At 40.6% G+C, this 19,342-nt stretch overlaps 3 protein-coding genes across 5 annotated transcripts; all 3 read right to left on the minus strand.

Moving 5' to 3' along the window:
- Positions 1-57: 57 nt before the first annotated feature.
- smpd5 (sphingomyelin phosphodiesterase 5) lies at positions 58-6,010 on the minus strand. 2 transcript variants are annotated; one of them, XM_050046237.1, is made up of 9 exons: positions 5,786-6,010; positions 3,298-4,019; positions 2,782-3,162; positions 2,568-2,643; positions 1,404-1,544; positions 1,203-1,292; positions 1,039-1,102; positions 750-909; positions 58-533 (listed from the first exon to the last, which is right to left on the minus strand). In XM_050046237.1, exons 2-9 carry the CDS (start codon positions 3,901-3,903, stop codon positions 426-428), a joined length of 1,626 nt encoding a protein of 541 aa, XP_049902194.1. In that variant the 5' UTR covers positions 3,904-4,019; positions 5,786-6,010; the 3' UTR covers positions 58-425. The 2 variants fall into 2 exon arrangements, with proteins under 2 accessions (XP_049902194.1, XP_049902193.1); XM_050046236.1 differs by having other exon boundaries at positions 2,782-4,019.
- A 1,566-nt stretch (positions 6,011-7,576) lies between these two features.
- Positions 7,577-10,818, minus strand: LOC126391738 (speriolin-like protein). Its single transcript, XM_050046656.1, has 4 exons — positions 10,659-10,818; positions 9,381-9,614; positions 9,170-9,294; positions 7,577-9,006 (listed from the first exon to the last, which is right to left on the minus strand). Exons 1-4 carry the CDS (start codon positions 10,816-10,818, stop codon positions 8,674-8,676), a joined length of 852 nt encoding a protein of 283 aa, XP_049902613.1. The 3' UTR covers positions 7,577-8,673.
- A 128-nt stretch (positions 10,819-10,946) lies between these two features.
- On the minus strand, positions 10,947-18,269 carry grinab (glutamate receptor, ionotropic, N-methyl D-aspartate-associated protein 1b (glutamate binding)). Of its 2 annotated transcripts, none has more exons than XM_050046968.1 (7): positions 18,112-18,269; positions 16,996-17,472; positions 16,789-16,892; positions 15,476-15,676; positions 14,890-15,018; positions 14,654-14,797; positions 10,947-11,753 (listed from the first exon to the last, which is right to left on the minus strand). In XM_050046968.1, the coding sequence occupies exons 2-7, from the start codon at positions 17,441-17,443 to the stop codon at positions 11,601-11,603; spliced, it is 1,179 nt and encodes a 392-aa protein (XP_049902925.1). In that variant the 5' UTR covers positions 17,444-17,472; positions 18,112-18,269; the 3' UTR covers positions 10,947-11,600. The 2 variants fall into 2 exon arrangements, with proteins under 2 accessions (XP_049902925.1, XP_049902924.1); XM_050046967.1 differs by having other exon boundaries at positions 16,990-17,472.
- Between the last annotated feature and the right edge of the window lie 1,073 nt (positions 18,270-19,342).

Raw genomic sequence — 19,342 nt, forward strand, 5'->3', positions numbered from 1 at the left:
TGGCCTGACATGAATGAATAGCAACCCCCATCGATTACAAAGAGTACTGACTTCACAGCATTGAACATGCAGTCAAAAAAATGCAGCTCATAAATTATGGCAAATTAAAAGCAAGAGACACGGTATAAAATTTATTCTTTACATACATTTCTGTAGGAAAAAAATGAGAATCCTAAAAATATATTGTTTTATAAAATCAACACCTTTGGCCATGGAGTGGCCCAATGTATAAAAGTGAAAACATCATAAAATTTCAATAAATCCATATTAATTCCACCTGAGGTATAATCTAATTGGTCAGTACATTGTCGTAGAAATCACAAATTCATGTATGTCAATAAAACATTGTTGTGCCCCGAGATAGATACATCAGAGCAATGTCCATTTTGTTCCCTTTGTACACAATGCTGTGTTCACTGTAGTCGTCACTGATCCCCACTCTCACAGTCCATAGTTATATTCAGTCTCAAGCCCACAGGAATATGGTCCGTAAGGCCAGCCAGCTGGGTTATAAAGGTAACTTCTTCGATTTCCTGGATGGAGACAAAGAGAGCACAAGAGTGGAGACAAAGTGTTTATGTTGCTTTATGCTTCTTAATGGAGGCTAACTTGTTGTTTGAAGGCATTTTCTATAAGCACTGTCTGTATTGTTTCATGATTTATTTGTGGCATCTAAAAGTGAATTGGTACTTCAAGGAGACAGAAGCACTGGAGAAGAGGAAAGAGTAAAAACACACAGGGTCACATACTGTCCGGAAGTGCTTTGAAATGGAGTTTTCACGGTACAGGATGTAGTCGATCCGACGTCCAATCCACGGCTGGCCGGCCTCAGGGTAAACCAATGGGGAGCCCTCTGCGGGAACAGGAGGGGAGATGTACCGCTTTCTTAGCTCCTCTCTCTCCAAAGTCCTACACAGATACACAAAGAAGACAGAGGGGATTGTCAGCTTCACTGAAAAAACAGTGAGTGAGGAGCCTGGTCAGGTCACATTAGCAGTGCTGTGCTACATAGGCTTAGGAAGGTGAGACTTGGTGTACCTTTGTAGATTTTCTGGGGTGTTTATGTCATCTTCATACAACGTGGGCTGCTCCAGAAGAGTACCTTTAGATGTAAACCGATAAAATATCCAATTAATTGTCATTATTTGTCTTGTGTGTATGCAATAATTACTGTGGTCTACTGGTTTTAAAATGGCACGCACCAATGACCCAGGGCTTATCTTTTCCAGGCCCTGCCCTGCAAGGATCTCTGTATTCCTCAAACAGACAGTGATTCTGTTCCAGGTTGTCATCTAGCCAAAAAAAAAAAAAAAGAAAGAAAGAAACATATTAATACATAAAAACTTTTAAGTAAAGACTTTTTAGCAAAAATTAATATAACAAAATAATTGTCAGAAACACACCAGGCGAGCAGTTGTCAAAGTTGAAGTCTCCACAGAGCACATCAAAAGCAACATCCTCGTCAGGCAGTTTGTTGGCAGCTTGAAAATCGCCGATCCACTTGGTAATCATGTTCAACTGCTCACAGCGAATTTCCCCTTCACCTGATTAAAGAAAACACAGACCAGTTATCACAGACCTAGCCTATCTTTATCCAAAAAAAAAAGGCCAAAGTTTGAGTTATCCTGAGCTAGGGTTGTCACGATACTAAAATTTCAAACCCGATATCGATACCCAGGAAAATATTCAATACTCGATACCATTTTTGATACAGCAGCAAAAAATTAAGAGGCATGTCATTTTTTAAATAAAGATCATAACAGTAACATCAATGATAACAACAAAAAAATCCCCCCAAAATAAATAACAACCAGAAACAAGATCTGGCCATACAAATGTATTTATCTACAGCCCTGTTTATTTTCTGTGCTTCTGGTGAACTGGCACCATATTTTCGTTGCTGATCAAATAGAGTTGGTAGTTTAGGCTCAGGATGCTCCTGTTTCTACCTCACTATGTGATCAGAGAACCAGGGCTTACGGGAGAAACCAAACGTTTTTTCAGCTTCAATCTGTGACTTTACATAACTTTTCAGACAACTTGTGTTGTCCTGTTAAACTAACATTGTCTATTAATGTTACAGACGGGCATGACTGATAAAGTTTTCTGCTTAGCTCCCACATTAACGTTAGAAGTTATATTTTAGTTTGATGCTGGCGACACCAGCTGCTCAGCTGCCGTCTGCAGCGTGCTGTGTTCACTTCACTAAATATTTCCAACGAGCGCTTTTTCCTTTATCATTTTTGACCAAAACTGCCTGCTCTGATCCTCCTGCAGCCGTGCTGGCCATATTATAGCAACAAAAATGTGTGCATGCATGCACAGCGATGACAACAAGCCGGGTTGCAGCGAGGGCTCTGTGCCTGCCAAACGCTGCCTGCACAGCGCGTCCGTCGGACCCGTCACGCACACCCGACAGGCGCTGAGGTGGCGTGCACTGTTAGTATCGATACTTTTGTAAATTAGTATTGTATCCGGATACAGCGTTTGAGTATCAATACTTTTCAGAGTATCGATACTTTTGACAACCCTAGCCTGAGCAGACCCAACCAGAAAATTTGACTTGCCTTCTGGTGCATGAAGATGTGTGCAGTTAAAATAGCCAACCACGTTCTTCTGTTTCTGATTCTGCCCGATGAGCACCTGAACATTAAAAAAAACAGACATTATATCTATCACTGTGTTCATACTGTGACAAAAGTATTAGTAATGAATTTCACAACACAAAAAGGACAACCGCACCAATGATAATGGCTTAATACAAGATGTTAAGCAAGGTACCTTAGCAGAAAGGAGGCCTTTAGCAGCCAGTGCGTCTTCCCCGCGGCTGTTGGGAAAGCAGTGGTACTGAGCCTCGAGCAGAGGAAATCGGCTGGCTAGGAACATTCCACTGTTGAAGAACTTGAAAGAGGAGCATCCACATGGTGGCTGGCAGGCATACACACCAATATCATACAATATGTGTCCAAATACAGGTCTAAGTGCTTGGGCGAGTTTCTGTGCCGCCCTCTTATCAAACACCTCTTCAAGGCATAGTATGTCCACATTGGCTGGAAACAGTGACGACACTTCCCAGGGCACGTCATCCTGCTGGCGGAGACCCTGGGAAAGCAAAGCTCGGGGAGCACTCCGGTGACCTGCTCGGCCCCGCTGGTTGGAGTTCTGATTGGAATTGAAAAGGGGAGAATGTAAGTCAGTTGAGGGCTCTTCTGTATCATCACAGGGCACAGAGACCACGTGACTATTGGACTTTTGGACTGCCACATGTACGTCAGCTGAATCGGAATGATGACTTACTGGGGGCTGTGCTTGTCTGTCTGTAGCCCCATATGTAGATGAGTTAACTGCGGGGAGTATGCTGTTGGAGGGGCTGAGAGTCCCACAGCTGCTGGGGGAGTCAACAAAGATACGGATATGGGGTCGACACACACCCTGCACAATGTGCTGACCAATGGTGGTTGCCCTGCGCTGGGTGTGCCCCAGGTTGTTGAAACGAGCCAGGCTGTCAGGCAACAGACACAGGTTGGCTGTTGCAAAGCCAAATGACGCCTTTCCTGACAGTTCAAAGCCCCTGTGTGTCTCCTTCTCTGATGAGGATGGTGTCTCTCTGTGGTAGTGAAAGGGCCTGCGGCAGGCCTGAAGAGGTGCCCAGAGTATAAATCCCAGGAAGGCCAAGGGGGCTGTCGCGAGAAAAAGAATGAAGAAGATAATGGCGCCGAAGAAGACCTTGAGGGGGTGGAGGTAGCATTCCTGCTCCAGTCGCTGGGTTTGCTCCAGTGTGGTGGACTTGCACACAGCAATGAGGCGATCAAGAAACCAGAAGCAAGGCACGATGAATGCCCATCCCACAGCATGGATGCCTGCAACACACCCATTAGGGAATGGAGACGCCTCCAGGGCCATGCCTCTGTCCCTTTTCTAAGCAACACTCAGGATGAGTAACATCGAGACTTCCCGTTCTAGCCAGATTCCCTTTCTGGCCTCATTCCAGTGCAGTCTCTCACGGGCCCCACTGCACACTAAGACAGGAGACAGAAATCAAAATGTTATGACATGGTTCTATTCTTATATCCTGTATAAACATTTACATTGTGGATTCTCAGGAATAATTGGCTGCCATTCTCACACTGATTTCATGTTTGAACATGCTGATGTGGAAAACATGTAGCAACCAACAGCAGCACTGCCATGAATGCAATACAGTCAGATTCAGAGGAAAGACCAGGCTGGCTTACTGCATGCTTATGTAATGCATCATGATCACATTTGAGGAGGCAGAGAGAAAATCATGGTGTAAACCGCCTATAATCCAGCTGTCACCATCTGCTGCCACTAGCCACTGGCGATATGGGCCCAACACCACACCTTTGTGTGTATTTACAGATTGGTTATACAGTCAAAAGTCATTGGGTGTGTCAATGTAAAAACCTTACACAGATATTTTCTCTAATTTTGTACTAATTTTAAAACATTTGATACAATGACATCAGTTCAAAGAGTATGGATACTCTTCCAGGGTGTCCAACATACAGCCCACAGGCCAGAACCGGCCCACCAAAGGGTCCAATCCAGCCCACTGGATGACTTTGCACATCTAATATTGATGCACGTGTCAAGACTACTAGGTGTTCCAGGAGCAAGTTAAACACTGAGTATCCTACTTCCTGTAAAATGCTGTTCTAAAGGGTTTTCCCACTGTGACCAGGATACAGTGCTCTGAAATAGCAACAAATATTTGAGGTCATATCTAAAGATCCTGATTACTGCACAGAATATTGTCAATCGGCAGCTTCAGTACAAAAGAATCTTTATCAGACTTAACCTGCTGCTTCAATAGCTCCCATTTTAGTTTGGCATAATTTGCTGACATCAGCGTTACTACACAGTAGTGAAAATGTGGAAATACGCAAATGCGATAACAGTGAGTAGTAGACTGACTGAATGTGGAATGACTAAGACATGTTGCTGAAACTGAACTCATTTTGCCTAACAAATATCAGGCCGTGCATCATGTATTTTGTAAATCGATGCACGTTTTCTGAATCTACTGGTAGTTCTTTAAACTGACAGAAAGAGAAAGTTTAGGTGTTGTTATTAATAGGTTATTATCTATGGTTTCATTGGTACAGCCATCTTTAGTTCAAATTGAACAATTTGTGGCCCATGAACTAAAATGAGTTTGACAAGCCTGCTCTACATGTTACACTGAGAGATCAGATCTTAATGTAAACACTATTAAAAGGTGGGTTTGCCTTTTAAAACATTGGTATGTTGCAATCAAGCGTTCACTCCCATTGCAAACTTTGGTCTCTGGCTCCTGAGGTATAACTAGAAAAAACATACAACAGACACAACCAGGAAGTTGCAACCCCCCCTATACCCCGATTAAACACACAAACATCCCATTCAAAGAAGGCTACCATAACTTTTAGTGTTGTACTGTGAAGGGATGCGAGCTTTCTGTGCCTATGCACCTGGTCAGTGGACACTCATACAGGTTGGTTAGGTGGGTCTCCGTCATGGTTCCTAGTGTGCAGGTAACATGCTAAGCTAACAGTTTCACTTATTAAACCGCTCAGAAACACTTTCAAAACTACAAAAACGCCGGTGTTCACAACCACACAGCGTTGCTGTATCTTTGTATCGCTTGGCTATTCAAGTCTCACACCTAATACACGCTTTACACAGTCTAAGTGCATTTTAGATATCGCAAATACAAGCTGTCACCTGTCCTGTTGCGTAGCTAGCTCCTCGGCTAACGTGGCAGCAGCACAGATGGTCTTACCTTAGCCCGAAAACTGGGACAGTCCGTCTGGCGAACCCATGCGACGAGCAGCCGACTGGTTTGTCTGTTGTATTACATTGATTTATTCATGAGGTTGTCACATGTTCAAGGGAACTTATCAGTTTCTATCCTTAACACGCATAATCAATTCAGTAAAGTAGTTCCCTTGAACATTACCCCTCTCTGCCGCTCTGCTCTCAGCGGCTCATCTGTGCGCTCATCACACTGGCTTTATTAAGCCACACCCTAATGGCGTTGTCATGGTGCCCGGCCCAGCTGGCACGTGACCTTACCTGAGGAGACTTGTTGCAGGGCATCAAAATACACCCACTGTTGAGAAGGATGGTTATTAAAACCAAGGAGGTATATAGACATTTATTATATTAAGATAAACTCATTGAAATGAATCATCTCGTTTTCAAGGGGGTCCCAAACAGTCACAAAACAAATAGAAAACAGAACAGTACAAGACAGTCATATGACATAGGACACACAATGAAAAACAATGATCTGTTTTAAGATGAGAAAACAGAACAATTTTAGTCCTTTTCATTCATAATGTACCCTGCTAAATATGACTACAGTCAGCCTGTGACCTTCAACATCAATGCAGCTGCAAGCAAAATACATTTTCACCTTCTTTTTTTTGCTTGTTTTAGCAAAAATGTTCTTAATTTTCTGCAGTGGAGAAATGCAACTAAGTATTTTTATACAAGATCTGTATTTAAGTACAAATTTGAGGTACTTGTACTTTACTTGAGTCTCTTTTTTTCATGCCACTTTTTACTTTTACTCCATTACATGTCAGTGGGGAATAATGTACTTTTTAATTCACTAGGCTACATGTAGCTGAAATATTTAGTTGCAAGTTACTTTATAAATTAGGATTTTGCATAAAACATACGAGTTTCTAAAATATGTTTTGTCATGAGTTTAAGTACCCAACAGCTGACAGAAAATTACTGGCAACTGTGTCCTTGACAAGTAAATCCCTTTTTTTTTAATAATTTAGAGTTTTGTGTGTGTTTTAATTTAATTTAATTTAATTTAATTTAATTTAATTTTGTTTTATTTTATTTTATGAATTGGGTACTTTTACTATTAATGCTTAATCACATTTTCCTGATTTAAGTTACTTACATTTACATAAGTAACATTTTCAATACAGGACTTTTACTTGTAACAGAGTATTTCTGAGTGTGGTATCAGTACTTACGTAGCAAAGGAACTGAATACCTCCTCCATCACCGATTTCTTGCCAATAACCTGCCAATAGCCTGTAAACTGAAACAATTAGTCGATTAATAAATAAGGCAACTGACAGAAAATTAATTGGCAGCTATTTCCTTGACAAATATATCTGATTTTTTTTTAAGAATTTTGAGTTTCTTTGGGGTGTTTTTTAGATTTTTTTTTTATTATTTATTTATTTTTGCTGCATTGTGTACTTTTACTTTTAATACTGTAAGTACATTTTCCTGATTAAACCTACTGCTTTTACTGAAGTAACACTTTCAATGCAGGACTTTTACTTGTAACAGAGTATTTTCACAGTGTGATATCAGTACTTTTACTTAAACAAAGGAACTGAATACAACCTTCACCACTGATTCCTTGCCAATAACCTGTAAGTTAAGTATTAACCAACAGGCAACATGTGCATAAAGTACACTGTGTAGCAAGCTATTGTGGATATATTTACTAATTTTGAGGTAATTTTGTACCTGATTGTTACCCTAGATGTGAGCTAAAAGATGATGGTGTATGCATTTCCCATCTGTACTTGGGTGATGTCATGATGTTACAAAGATGAGTAACAACGGTATCAGGAACAGGCTGGTACACAGAATATGAAGAAACAATGGTGGCAAGAGGAGGGAAAATAAATCAGAGAGCATCAGGGTAGAAGAGCTTTTTCAGCTGGGCCCACGATGGGAGGGGAATGAGAGCAGCATAAAAGATGAATGCAATACTTAGACAGTCTGCTCCTGGGATCAGCTCAGTTTTGTATGTAATCTTTGAAGACTCACAGTAAACCTTTTTTCACACTAAACTCTGACTAACTGTATCATCTTTATTAGAAACACAGCCAGTGTGAGTAAAAAATCTAATGCAGCTGGCCTGAGGAAGGATTTTTTTACCCCACAGTATGTTCCAGCATGTGTAGCCTACAGTAATGTTACTGCTGATGAATAAATGAGTAATAAGCACTACATCACCTGCCAGAACAATGAGATATTAGAGTGAGAAAGCGGGAAGGCCCTTAACCAACTCCTGATGGTAGCTTTTAGTCCCCCAAGTGATATTACTCTAACCCTCGACTCATCTCAATTAAAAAGCAATTTGACTAAATGGATGTCCATAACAGCCTGGTTCCAGATGTCTGAATTGCCGCCCACATGAACTGAAACAATATGGCAATGCAGTTTGATTATTAGGCGTGACAAACTCACTTATCTCATGATCCATGGCTTGGTGAATACAGTCCACTACGCCCTTTATGCTTAGCAGGCATCAGTCTTTCACAGGCTGATATGAATACTAGACAGTACCAATACTGCCACAGTGTATTATTGAATATTGGTTGAAATAACAAACCACTCTAAGATGTCCTTTAACATGATGTCCTTTTTGTTTGAACATTAAATCAGTTTAAGAGTGACTGAATACTTCATGTCTTTGTGGCTTCAATAAAACTGGCTGTTAAGTCTCACCGTGCATATTTGCAAAGTGTATATAAATAAGCAAATGTATTTTGGCTTTACCATCTATAAAATGAGTGCAGTAAATCATAGTAACACAACATCTATCATGCTGTATTATTCATCGCTCTTTATTTCCAGTTTGTGGGCAGCTTAAGCATCACTGGTCCTTGGATACGCTCGTGTCTACCAGAGAAGGAGAGGCTTTCCATCCATCTCGGCCATTTTGCAGAGGCAGTCGAGCACAAGCAGCAGATCCTTCTGAAGTTTTGTCGGCGCTGTGGTCTCTATCAGCGTCCTCAAAAAGTCTGGATTATTGTAGTTGGTTGCCTGGGTGCTGTACTGGAAAGGCCTCTCATTCAGGATCCCGTAGGTGTTGACAATCAGCTCAATGAAAGGAGGATGAAGTGTCGGTTTGTACCCGAGCTGGTTCAACCTCTCCATGAGGTCAACATGCCTCTGAGTGAGATGAAGCCGATAGCCTTCATCTACCTTCCCTGTCAGTGGATGGGTGCTCACCTGCAAGAAAGGAGGAAAAGCTTGTGACTTCCTTCTGAGGAAGCAGGATGTTATGGTCCGTACTATATTTGTACATTAACTGATAATGGTAGAAGTCATGGTAGATTTCTTATGCACTGCGAAGTCACACAACCAGTTTGTTGAGAGAATCTTTCTTTCTAACCTCTATGATCTTAGACGGGATGTTAAGCAGTGTGAAGCCGTACAGTCTCCTCTGGCCCTGGAAAATATAGAACAGGATCCTTCTGTCCAGCTGGAAGGCAATCTCTCCCAGCAGCCTGTCTGGACCTGCCATGAAACAATTGAATTAAAGTTTCTTTTTGTCAACAGTGCTGTTACTGCTCTAAAGTTTCTGCATGTCAGGCATCACTGACCTTTGACCTCATGAGCTGGGTCCACCTGGCAACGTTGAGACTCTGCGCCCTCATCTATGTGCACCGAATTTTGGATGAAAGACTTGAAGTCGACAGGCGATGAGGTCCGCTGTTCGTGTCTGACCGTGGTTTGTTGCAAGTCTTTTCTGAATTGTCTCTCGGTGAGGGTGTCGTGCCTCAGACCGAATGGAAGTTTTCCTGAGGGCAAATTATTAAAGTCATTATAAGTGAATTATTCTATCATTTAAATCGGTTCTTAACAAATACATTTATCAGAAGGCTGAACGTAATTTTACTTGAGAACACCTGGTGAAAACTGAAATGTGCCTTTATTTATTTTATTGTATATTTCTGTGATTGTCTTCTATTCTGATCTCTTTTTGTTTGTCCTTTTGTTACTTTTAATAATTTAAATAAACTGTATGTAGCAATTTGAAACTCATACTCATGATGAAATTATTTTTGGTCTGTTTTATTGATAAAGATACATGACAAAGTGAGTGACAATCAGAACATACAAGAAGGCAATGCCAGTGTGTTAAGCAAATAAGAGGCCCTCTTGATGATGGTACAGCCAGAGAGGTAGCTGTTGCAATGCTCAGCATGGCATTGATATCAAAAATAGCATGTTTTTACACAACTTAAATTCTGCATAACCAACCAAAGTAAAGAATTTAATTTTGAAATCCTTCACAGACAAAGATGATTGGAAGATTTACTGACAGCAGAATCACCAGTACATTCATTACATAATTGTGAATTACCCTTAAGTTTTACAAAGATGGAAATTATTTGTATTCCTGTTCTATTTAAGCATTTTTTTGATGCACAAATTGAAGACATTTCACTTAAATTACACCCTGTATAATTACATGTTTCAATTCAAATTGAGTGACTGATTATATACATGATTATATACATGTACAGGCTACTTTGTGGTTTGAATTTTGTCATTATGAAGATACTTTAAAATCCACTAACAATAAGAAAATATAATAAAAATTCAAAAAAGTGATTTCATCTTGTAAAATCATAATATATTGTCAAAAACATTTCTAATTGTATAGCCAGGAAACACATTTTCAGTTTCATATTTGAAAAATGCCTGTCTGAAACCTGAAATAACACATTATACCGTAACATGTTACAATGCAAACATTTCACTGGTTTAACTCCCAATTTTAAGCCCTGTTTTAAGTTTAATTATATCTGAATTCTTTTGCTACCACCCTGACAACTCTGCTGCCATCTAGTGGCAGATAAAAACAACCATAATACCTGCTAATTCCTGACGAGCGCTGTTGTCGGGCCGTTGCATCCTCACTCTCAGGTCTCTGTTTTCCCTGACTACATCTAGCACCGACTTCAGCACATCATTTTCCTGCAAGAGTTGATCATTTTGTGACAGCAAGGCGACAACGGTGTGCTCCCGATCCATTTTGGGGCTCCCAGTTACACAGCTGAGCCACAAAGAAACCCAAAACTTTGTGGAGGCTGACACAACAGCCAATCAGATAAAAACGGAACACAGTTGCTATGGTGTTCACTTCATACAAATGACAGAGATCAGGTTTAAAAAAAAACTTTATACAGCAGTAAAGGTTATTTTTCACCTTGGAAATAGTGGTTTGACAAAAAACAAACAAAACAAAAACAAGGTCTGCTTACTAGCTTCAATTAGGGCTTTCAATCACATCACAGTATTTACCAACTGATGTAGTTTACTCAGTTGTCATGGTGATGGATGTGCAGAAGGAATGATTTCTTCCCTGCACCTTCTCATCCTCACTGGCTTGTCGGTTAAATTCAATCTTGACCTTGGAAATAATAGTTTAACCACACAACAAGATGTCAACACTTTTATCTCCATGACAACTGATCAAACTCCTTTTGCTGATGAAGACTGTGATACAGTTGAAAGCCCAGGGGAAAAAAAAGCTAGTGTCAAATCTTTATACAGTTTTGATTTTGTTTCACTTTCTAAATCAAAATTAAGTTCTGTACAACACGTGTTATACCTCATAAAACTTTCATAAACCCCCAAACTACAACATAGACTATCTATATATAGATATTATCAAAAAAATCACATTTACACAGGGTGAAGCAAATTATCCTCAAGCTATGATTAATGCGCACTACAAGACGAAATAAAAGTGACTTCTAGACGTGAACTCAAAGCAATTTTCCTTCAGAATTTATTTCTGTTGTTCCTCCTGCTCAGCTCCCCCTCGCTCTTCCAATAATGGCAAGAATATAGAGGAAGATGTTGATGATGTCCATGTACAGGTTGAGAGCACCAAAGATGTATTCTTCTGGACTCAGGGCCAGTTCCTTGTTGCCCAGCAGCAGCTGCGTGTCCACCGCCAAGAACTGCAACACAAAGGCAAGTCACAATCGGTCACATTTTTGTCTTTTTCCAACAACAAAAGAAACATATTTTGTCACTTACTGCTAGTTCCATCTATGCAAATCATTTGGTTTTGTCTGGAGATATTTGCGAGACATTTCTACTTTTGCCCTGACATAATGAAGATCAATGTGATTCTTGCAGCAAGTGGAAAAAACATTTGAAAAACTCATCTTTCAAGAAACACTACCCGTTTATCTGCGTAATCCAGACCACACAGTCAAAGCGGTTTTTCTAATTCCTTTTTTTGGTTGCATTTTGACAGCCAGAACAGAGAGAAAGGAAACGTGAATCTTTCCCATCTCGATCTGTAACAATAACTACTTTTGGTGGATGATATTTTGCCCCAGAAATAATTTCAATTAACAATATTATTATCATTTGAAGTGAATTTTATGCCACTGATATAATGATAATTATTGTGATGTTGTCTAATATGTTAATGTGTGCTGTGCTGTTGTACAGTATGTATGATGTGGTCCATGATGTTACTGTGTGCTGTGTATTTGCTGTTGTCTGATAAGGAACAGTGCTGGGAAAAATAATTTCCCCTTGGGGACAATAAACTCTAAGTCTAAGTGAGCCTTTCAAGGAGCAATGACCTTTAAATTCTTGGGAATATTCAGACACTTGAATTAAAATGTGGGGGGAAAAAATTAAAATATCCTAAATAAACACAAGATAAATAAAACCACTCAACCGTAAATAAAACAGACCCTTGGGTTCTGTTAAAAACTACACATAAATATATATTAAACATTTGGCACAGGGGTATAGAGAGTCATTCCTTAACAGGCAATACGTTGCCAAATCCTGCTGTTTATTCTGTCATCCTGTTGGCGAAAATGTTGGTGATATTCTTATGTAAACAAACATGCATGTGAACACAAGGGCGACATCGTACAATACGTGGACACGAACATGATAGTTTTCACTAACCTCAATAAGCCAATAACGTAATTATCACCTGTGTCCAACCCTTCTTTTGTCAACTCAAACCAAACCAGCAAACATGGGATCATTCCTAATCCTGACAATTAAGATGTGACCTGCGTCACAACTCAGGAGCAATGCATACCAGTTACCCCACAAGCTGGAAATGAGTTTAGGGTTTACACGTCATATTCAGAACTTTCAGTACTTAATTCCTCATTGTACAGTGTATTAGTTTGACAAAACAATGTACACAGTTAACTGGTGTGGCCTGTAATATTATGATTACTTCAGGTGTACTGCTTCTTCAGTGCCTTCAATTTGTTTGTGACCTGTTTCTGTGTCACTGGATGCCTCTCTCATTATGTTCCCATACACTACGTGAACCACCGACAGCCAGTGCAGTTCAAAGTCTTGTCACATCTCTACGTTGTTGAAACAACCATGTTTGTTTCCTGGCTGTGGCGACATGTCACAATTGTGCTCCCCCATCTGCAACCAATGACATAATTTGTTCCGTGTGCCACTCACACTGAAATCGACCCTTGTCCGTCTCACCTCTCTACCTAGGACGCAATGCCGATACAGTCAATGAGGGTTACCCTTTAACACAAAATCAAAACTGGTTTAACTGGTTGAGCCCTCGGAGGGAAGGAGGAATGGTGAGAGAAGGGTGCGACATGCAACTAAGGTACCCAAGCAGGAATCAAACAGCTGACGTTGTGGTTAACCATTAGATTACCAGCTAGATTACGTTCTGGGAAGACATGTTGCTGCTTAACTTTTTTAAATGTGATGTTTTAAGCTATGCTGAGGTCACACTGGAAACTGTTTAAAAACACTACACAAGCTACCTCTCAGGCATTTTAATGTAATGAAACACAAACCACCAGAGGATCATAATCATTCCATTGTACATCAAAATAGAGTGGTACATGAATGAGTCGTAAAATGCAGAAATGAGTTTGCATTCTGGCACTTCCTGTTCTCTTGTCACAAAGTCAGTGTGTTTTTTGAATGGATTTTTGGTTAGATGTCTGACATAAGGTCTGTGGTTAACACAAGCTTCAGAGATTTTCACGTTTTGTTCTACAACATAAAATACATCTGTAAATACCCCCCTTATGAATTTTGAAGCTTGTACATGTCTTTAAAAGGTGGTTGATAACAAGTGGCTGATGCCATTGTGCCGAACATGGCTTTACAGCCTCGTTGTGGTGGCGGCGCTGAAGTCACAAGACCGTGGTGTAGTTTGTTTATAGCTCAACATTAGCTTTTGACTTCTGGCAATTGCATTTAAGCCTCAAAAATCAGAGACGTGGTGTTCATTTGTGAAGATTAACTTGCTGAACAAAATGTTCAAGTATCATAAAGTTCTGCTTGCCACAGAGCTCATTTCATGTAATAATCCAAAATCCAATGGAAAAATCTCATAGGCTTTTTGTTGAGGGAACCAGGGCGATATTAACTTCCAGGTTGGCCTATTAAAAACATGATCTCTGCACCACTCTTATGGTTAGAACTATGAAAACGCACAAAAAGAGGAATTTACAGGTGATCAGTGTCCTTTGTGGCAGGATTGACGTAGCAGATTTTAGGCATTTTAGTTTGAAACGTTGACCATAACTTACATTAGGTTACCAAATGCGACAAATTAGTGCCAAGAGGTATCATATTTTCAAAAGTTTTTGTCAAAAATCAATTATGACCAATCAGATACCGTGCTTTTCATCTATAGCAACTATTAGGCTATTTAGTGCACATTTTAAAATGAGAAATGGTGCAAAAATGCATCATCCCAGTTTTGTTCAATCAGACCAGAGGTGACTGAGATCTCAGAATTACTTTTAATATTGCTACTACCAATGTCTGCAGTCACATTCATCATATACAGTGAAGCTGGAAAACAATGGTTTGTCAAAGTACTTACACAGGTGAAGAGCAAAGCTCCCAGTCCAGCGTACACAATGTGCAGAATCCTGTCGCGGATGAAGATGCAGAGGAGGCCGAAGATGATCAGGACAATTAAACAGACGAAAAGCACTCCATAACAGGAAGTGAAGTCGTACTTGGTCTGTGGGAGGAAGCCAAGAGAGACATAAAAGGTCAGAGCGTGATCGATGTGCAAGACATGCATACCAGAGGAAGGGACTGATGGATACAAACCTGCAGAGAGAAGAGGACCACTGTGAAGCACACCACTGCTGTGATGCCCACTGCCATTACCACTGACTCTGTGTCGTGGAAGCTGGCAATCATTCCCACCATGTAGGACATACTGAGAGTCAAGACGGACTGAAAACAAGAAGCACATACACAGTTAATCAGCACTGCTGCAACATGTCTGAAAGGAGCACAGCTTTCGTGGCATAAGTAAGAAATGGCAAATCATTGTGTAGTTATATGATGATAACATTTGTGAGGCTCAGCTTGAATAGAATCTGTGTAAACTAGAGAATAAGGATGCCTTATATCACAGCTGTAGGCTGAAAACTTCAAAAATACAAAATGTCAGCTTCTCAGCAGGAAGCAGTGTCATGTCTTATTGTACCACAACACATTATTCTTTGTTGTTTATTCAATTCCATTTTTAAAACAAAGTATAACAGAAAAGCTGTATGGTTCAAAAACCAGAAGTCCAACACAATGGAGATTCAGTATTCCAGATCAGATAACACAGGACTTCCTGAGCTGTAATTCCTCCTCTCGCTTCCTTCTATTTTGAAAAAACAAAAAGTGAAAGCACACCTACCAATGCAACCAGGTTCCAAGGATGTCTTCGGCGAACGCTTCCACAGCAGCTGATCACACAGACGGACACAAAGAAAATAGCATAGGACACCAAGTAGGTCCAGATGTTCACCATGACAAACGCCTTGACTTCATGCACGAAGGTGAAAACAGCCACAAAGGCGAATGTCACCAACAGCTGAGCAGTCAATACCAAGAACACCTGCAGGGAAGAGTGGATTATTAGACAGCAGACACAGACGGTGTGCCTAACAATGTCTTTTTTTGGATAGATCTAAAGTTGTATCAGAGTACACAATTAGCTCCAGAACAGAGGTTATATGTTTTAGCTTGTGTTGTGTCAAAAACTTGATTTCAGTAAAATATGGTGGAAAGTATAGCAAGACGGCAAGGATTATTTGGGTGCACATTCCAGAATTTTTTGAGGTTCTCATATAAAAACTGATATTGTAATAACAGTACAAAACATTACAAAAGAACTGTACTGTAAACTAAAATGAAATCACATATCTGACCCAAACCCAAAGCACATATTAAAGCTGTATTGGTGTAATGAAGGATAGCCGTTACTAGATCTCTATGTAATAGTAAATAACTACATTCAAACAGTACAACTTAACTCTCCTCTGCCCATTTCCCGCTTGTTGTTACCCTACCAAACTATTACAGGAGCTTGGTTGTACTGTATGAATGTATTTGTTTATTGCAGATGATAGCACCCAGCTGTCCGAAGCCAACAATGCAATTTGCGCCCCGTGTGTAAATAGTCATTGTGGCTCTTAACACCTGAGTGTATATTCCTGGGCATGCTAGCAATGTTGAAATATGATGTTAACACAAACAGGTCCATTCAGCTGTTCTGCTTTACTTCATTACGTAACTTTCTGACTGTACATTTGTGAGTTTTTCCTTCTTAATGTACCACTTTAATCTTAGAGATTGGCTAGCACTAGCCCTAATCATGATCTCTTTGCCCTAATCTTATCTCTCTCAGGTTAAGTGCACATTTATTACATTTTCGGGAAATAATGACATGACTAGGTGCAAGAGGATTTTTGCAGCCTTGTGGTCTCTGTGCTGAAGTGAGCAATATGAATAAAATCCTCTGTCACTGTGTACGTTATTTTATATCACAATATCGATAAACACTGCGGTGTAGTACATGTTTCTGGAGATTTAAATTATAAATTGTAACTGCAAAATGTAATGTGACAAAAAGCAGTGCTATTCATTGCTTTGCAACACTGCCTATAATGGCCTCACACATCCAGCCATATTAACTTGACTTTCTCTTCACCCACACTGTGTCCTTACCTTTCGAATAAAGGCTCTTCTTATGCTCTTGTTGTCTAATCCAAAATCAAAGTCTTGATTCTCATGAAAGGGTGGTGGGTCGTCCTCATTGTGGAAAACCTCATCTGCAGTGGCACCAACCAGAGACATGAAATTAATTAAATTACACAAGCATTGTAATTTCATATCAAAGAATGTAACAATGTTAGAAATACTAATCACCATTACCACTGAAGCCCTGGCCTGGTGACGAGTAGGGTGAGCCGCCTTGAGGGTCAGTCGTTCCGAAAGCTCCAGGGACAGCCCGTCCAAAAGCAGTTGGTGGGGGTAAAGGGAGACCACCAGGAGCAGGGAACTCACCAGGAGCAGGGAACCCACCAGGAGCAGGGAACCCACCAGGAGCAGGGAACCCACCAGGGGCAGGGAACCCACCAGGGGCAGGGAACCCACCTGGAGCAGAGATACCACCTGGAGCAAGGAAACCAGTAGGAGCAGGTGCATCACTTGAAGCAAGGAAACCAGTAGGAGCAGGTGCACCACCTGGGGCAGGTCCTCCGTACATATTTGGGCCTGCCATATTCATGTCAAATGCGACAGGAAACGCTGGCTGTCCGGGGAGCGTTGGTGGAGAGGATAGCCCCTCCACGGGAGAGTATGCAGTCTTCTCGGTGGTCATCTCTGGCTTAGATCGGGAGCACAGACCCGCTGGAGTGATGGATTATTGGGAAAGATTAAAAAAAATGAAAATAAATCACATTAATTGTTTTCAAATTAAAATAGATGGCAGCTGTTAAATGATGACAGACGACCTGAGTGGAGTCAGTGTGATACGATGTAACGTCACTGAGGTCACATGACAATGCTCACTTCCGGTATATATCATAATTGATGATAACCATCGATCGACAATTTAATTAAGACACTGATTGAGATGCTGTGTGGTTTTCTATCGCTAACCTGACTTTAATTTGAGGGTTAAATGAAAATGTGGGCTCCGTGTTTGATACCAATGAACAGCGGTTTAATTTCCTCGAGTTTCCACGGAGACTCCGAACGATTAACGCTGCTGAATTTAACGTTAGGCCACAAATTTCACTTTCAGGCAAGAAACGGCCATTTAACCGACGTAACCTACATTCAATTGGCTATCTTAATTTAAGTTACAGAGATAACGGTTAATTTGATAAGAACCGAGTTTATGTGGGTTTTTTTTAGCGAATCGTATGGCACAAGATGGCCATGTTTTTTTCCCCACAAAACAATAACGTTTGCTGACGGTTGGACGACAGGGAGCAACAACGACCAACAAAGTTAGGATGAATCAAGTATTACTAAAGTACTCACATTGCCTGCAGTCACAGTTTCAGTCCCTGTCGGGGCCCCTCCGAGGTTATTACTGGTATTTTTTCTCACGCTCTGTTCCACTTCGGTTTTTTTGTTCACTCCGACTGCCAGTAAACCTCACCGCCCCCAGGATGCGGAATGTTGCATTCAGGACACATGGGATTTTTTGGCAGAGGTGAGGAAGCTACCCTTGTCAAATACTGATGTATTATCATATAACTGCGGCAAATACATTTCAATTACAAGCCAGCTTTCAGTCCGACTTTTCCAGTCATATTTACGACTTGGACGTTGACGTGAACGCGTTTCATAAGTCGGAAACTTATATTTCAATAACTCCGCTATGACTTGAACGCAGCATCGTTGCCTCGATCAAAAGTCTGTTGGAAGTGCGTCAAAGTAAGGTACTCAAAACTTCCTGTGGGAAATTTCCGCGATCTGGAAACACGAGTGAAGAGTTCAGGGAGGATCTTGTATACATTGGCGGAAAGTACCTAATGACTCTCTCGGGAAATTGTACAACTTGTACCAACGTGCAATTTTGAGGTGTCTGTAGCAACTTAACTCAAGCAATTCGTGTTTATGCAACTTTATACTTCCACTCCGCTACATTTAAGAGGAAAACAATGCACTTTTAACTCCACTAGAATTATATGACAGCTCACTGGTTACTTTAAAGATTCAAATCATTCATTTTGATCCTAATGTATGACCATAGATTAGCCTACCTGCATATTAAGTAGTTCAAATTAGCCCTACTTTAGCTGCAACATTAAAATGACACTTAGACTTGAATGCATCAGTAACTGTAATCTTATAATAGTGACTGTATTATTCTGAAATGGGTCATTCTGCAGAGTAGTTTTATTTTTGGCACTTAACCCCCCTTATGTGTTCAAGTTTGCAAACACTGCAGCTGATGAATGTCAGCCACTTCATCACTCATTCCACTCATTCCTCACTAACTGTACCCAGCACGTCAGGGTGAACAGGACTTTGTCCGAACCCCTGTCCATCACCACCGGCGCACCCCAGGGATGTGTTAGTTCACCCTGTACACTAATACATGCACATGCAGCACTGCTGATAATTACATTATAAAATTTTCCAATAATACAGCCATCCTGGGTCTCATGTCTGACACATGTGACACAGCTGTGTACAGACATGAAATGAAAAATTTCATAATCTATATAAAGATAACAGAGGAGATGAAATTCGACCCCAGATC

Source organism: Epinephelus moara, chromosome 6 (genome assembly GCF_006386435.1).
Source record: "Epinephelus moara isolate mb chromosome 6, YSFRI_EMoa_1.0, whole genome shotgun sequence".
Taxonomy (NCBI): Eukaryota; Metazoa; Chordata; class Actinopteri; order Perciformes; family Serranidae; genus Epinephelus; species Epinephelus moara.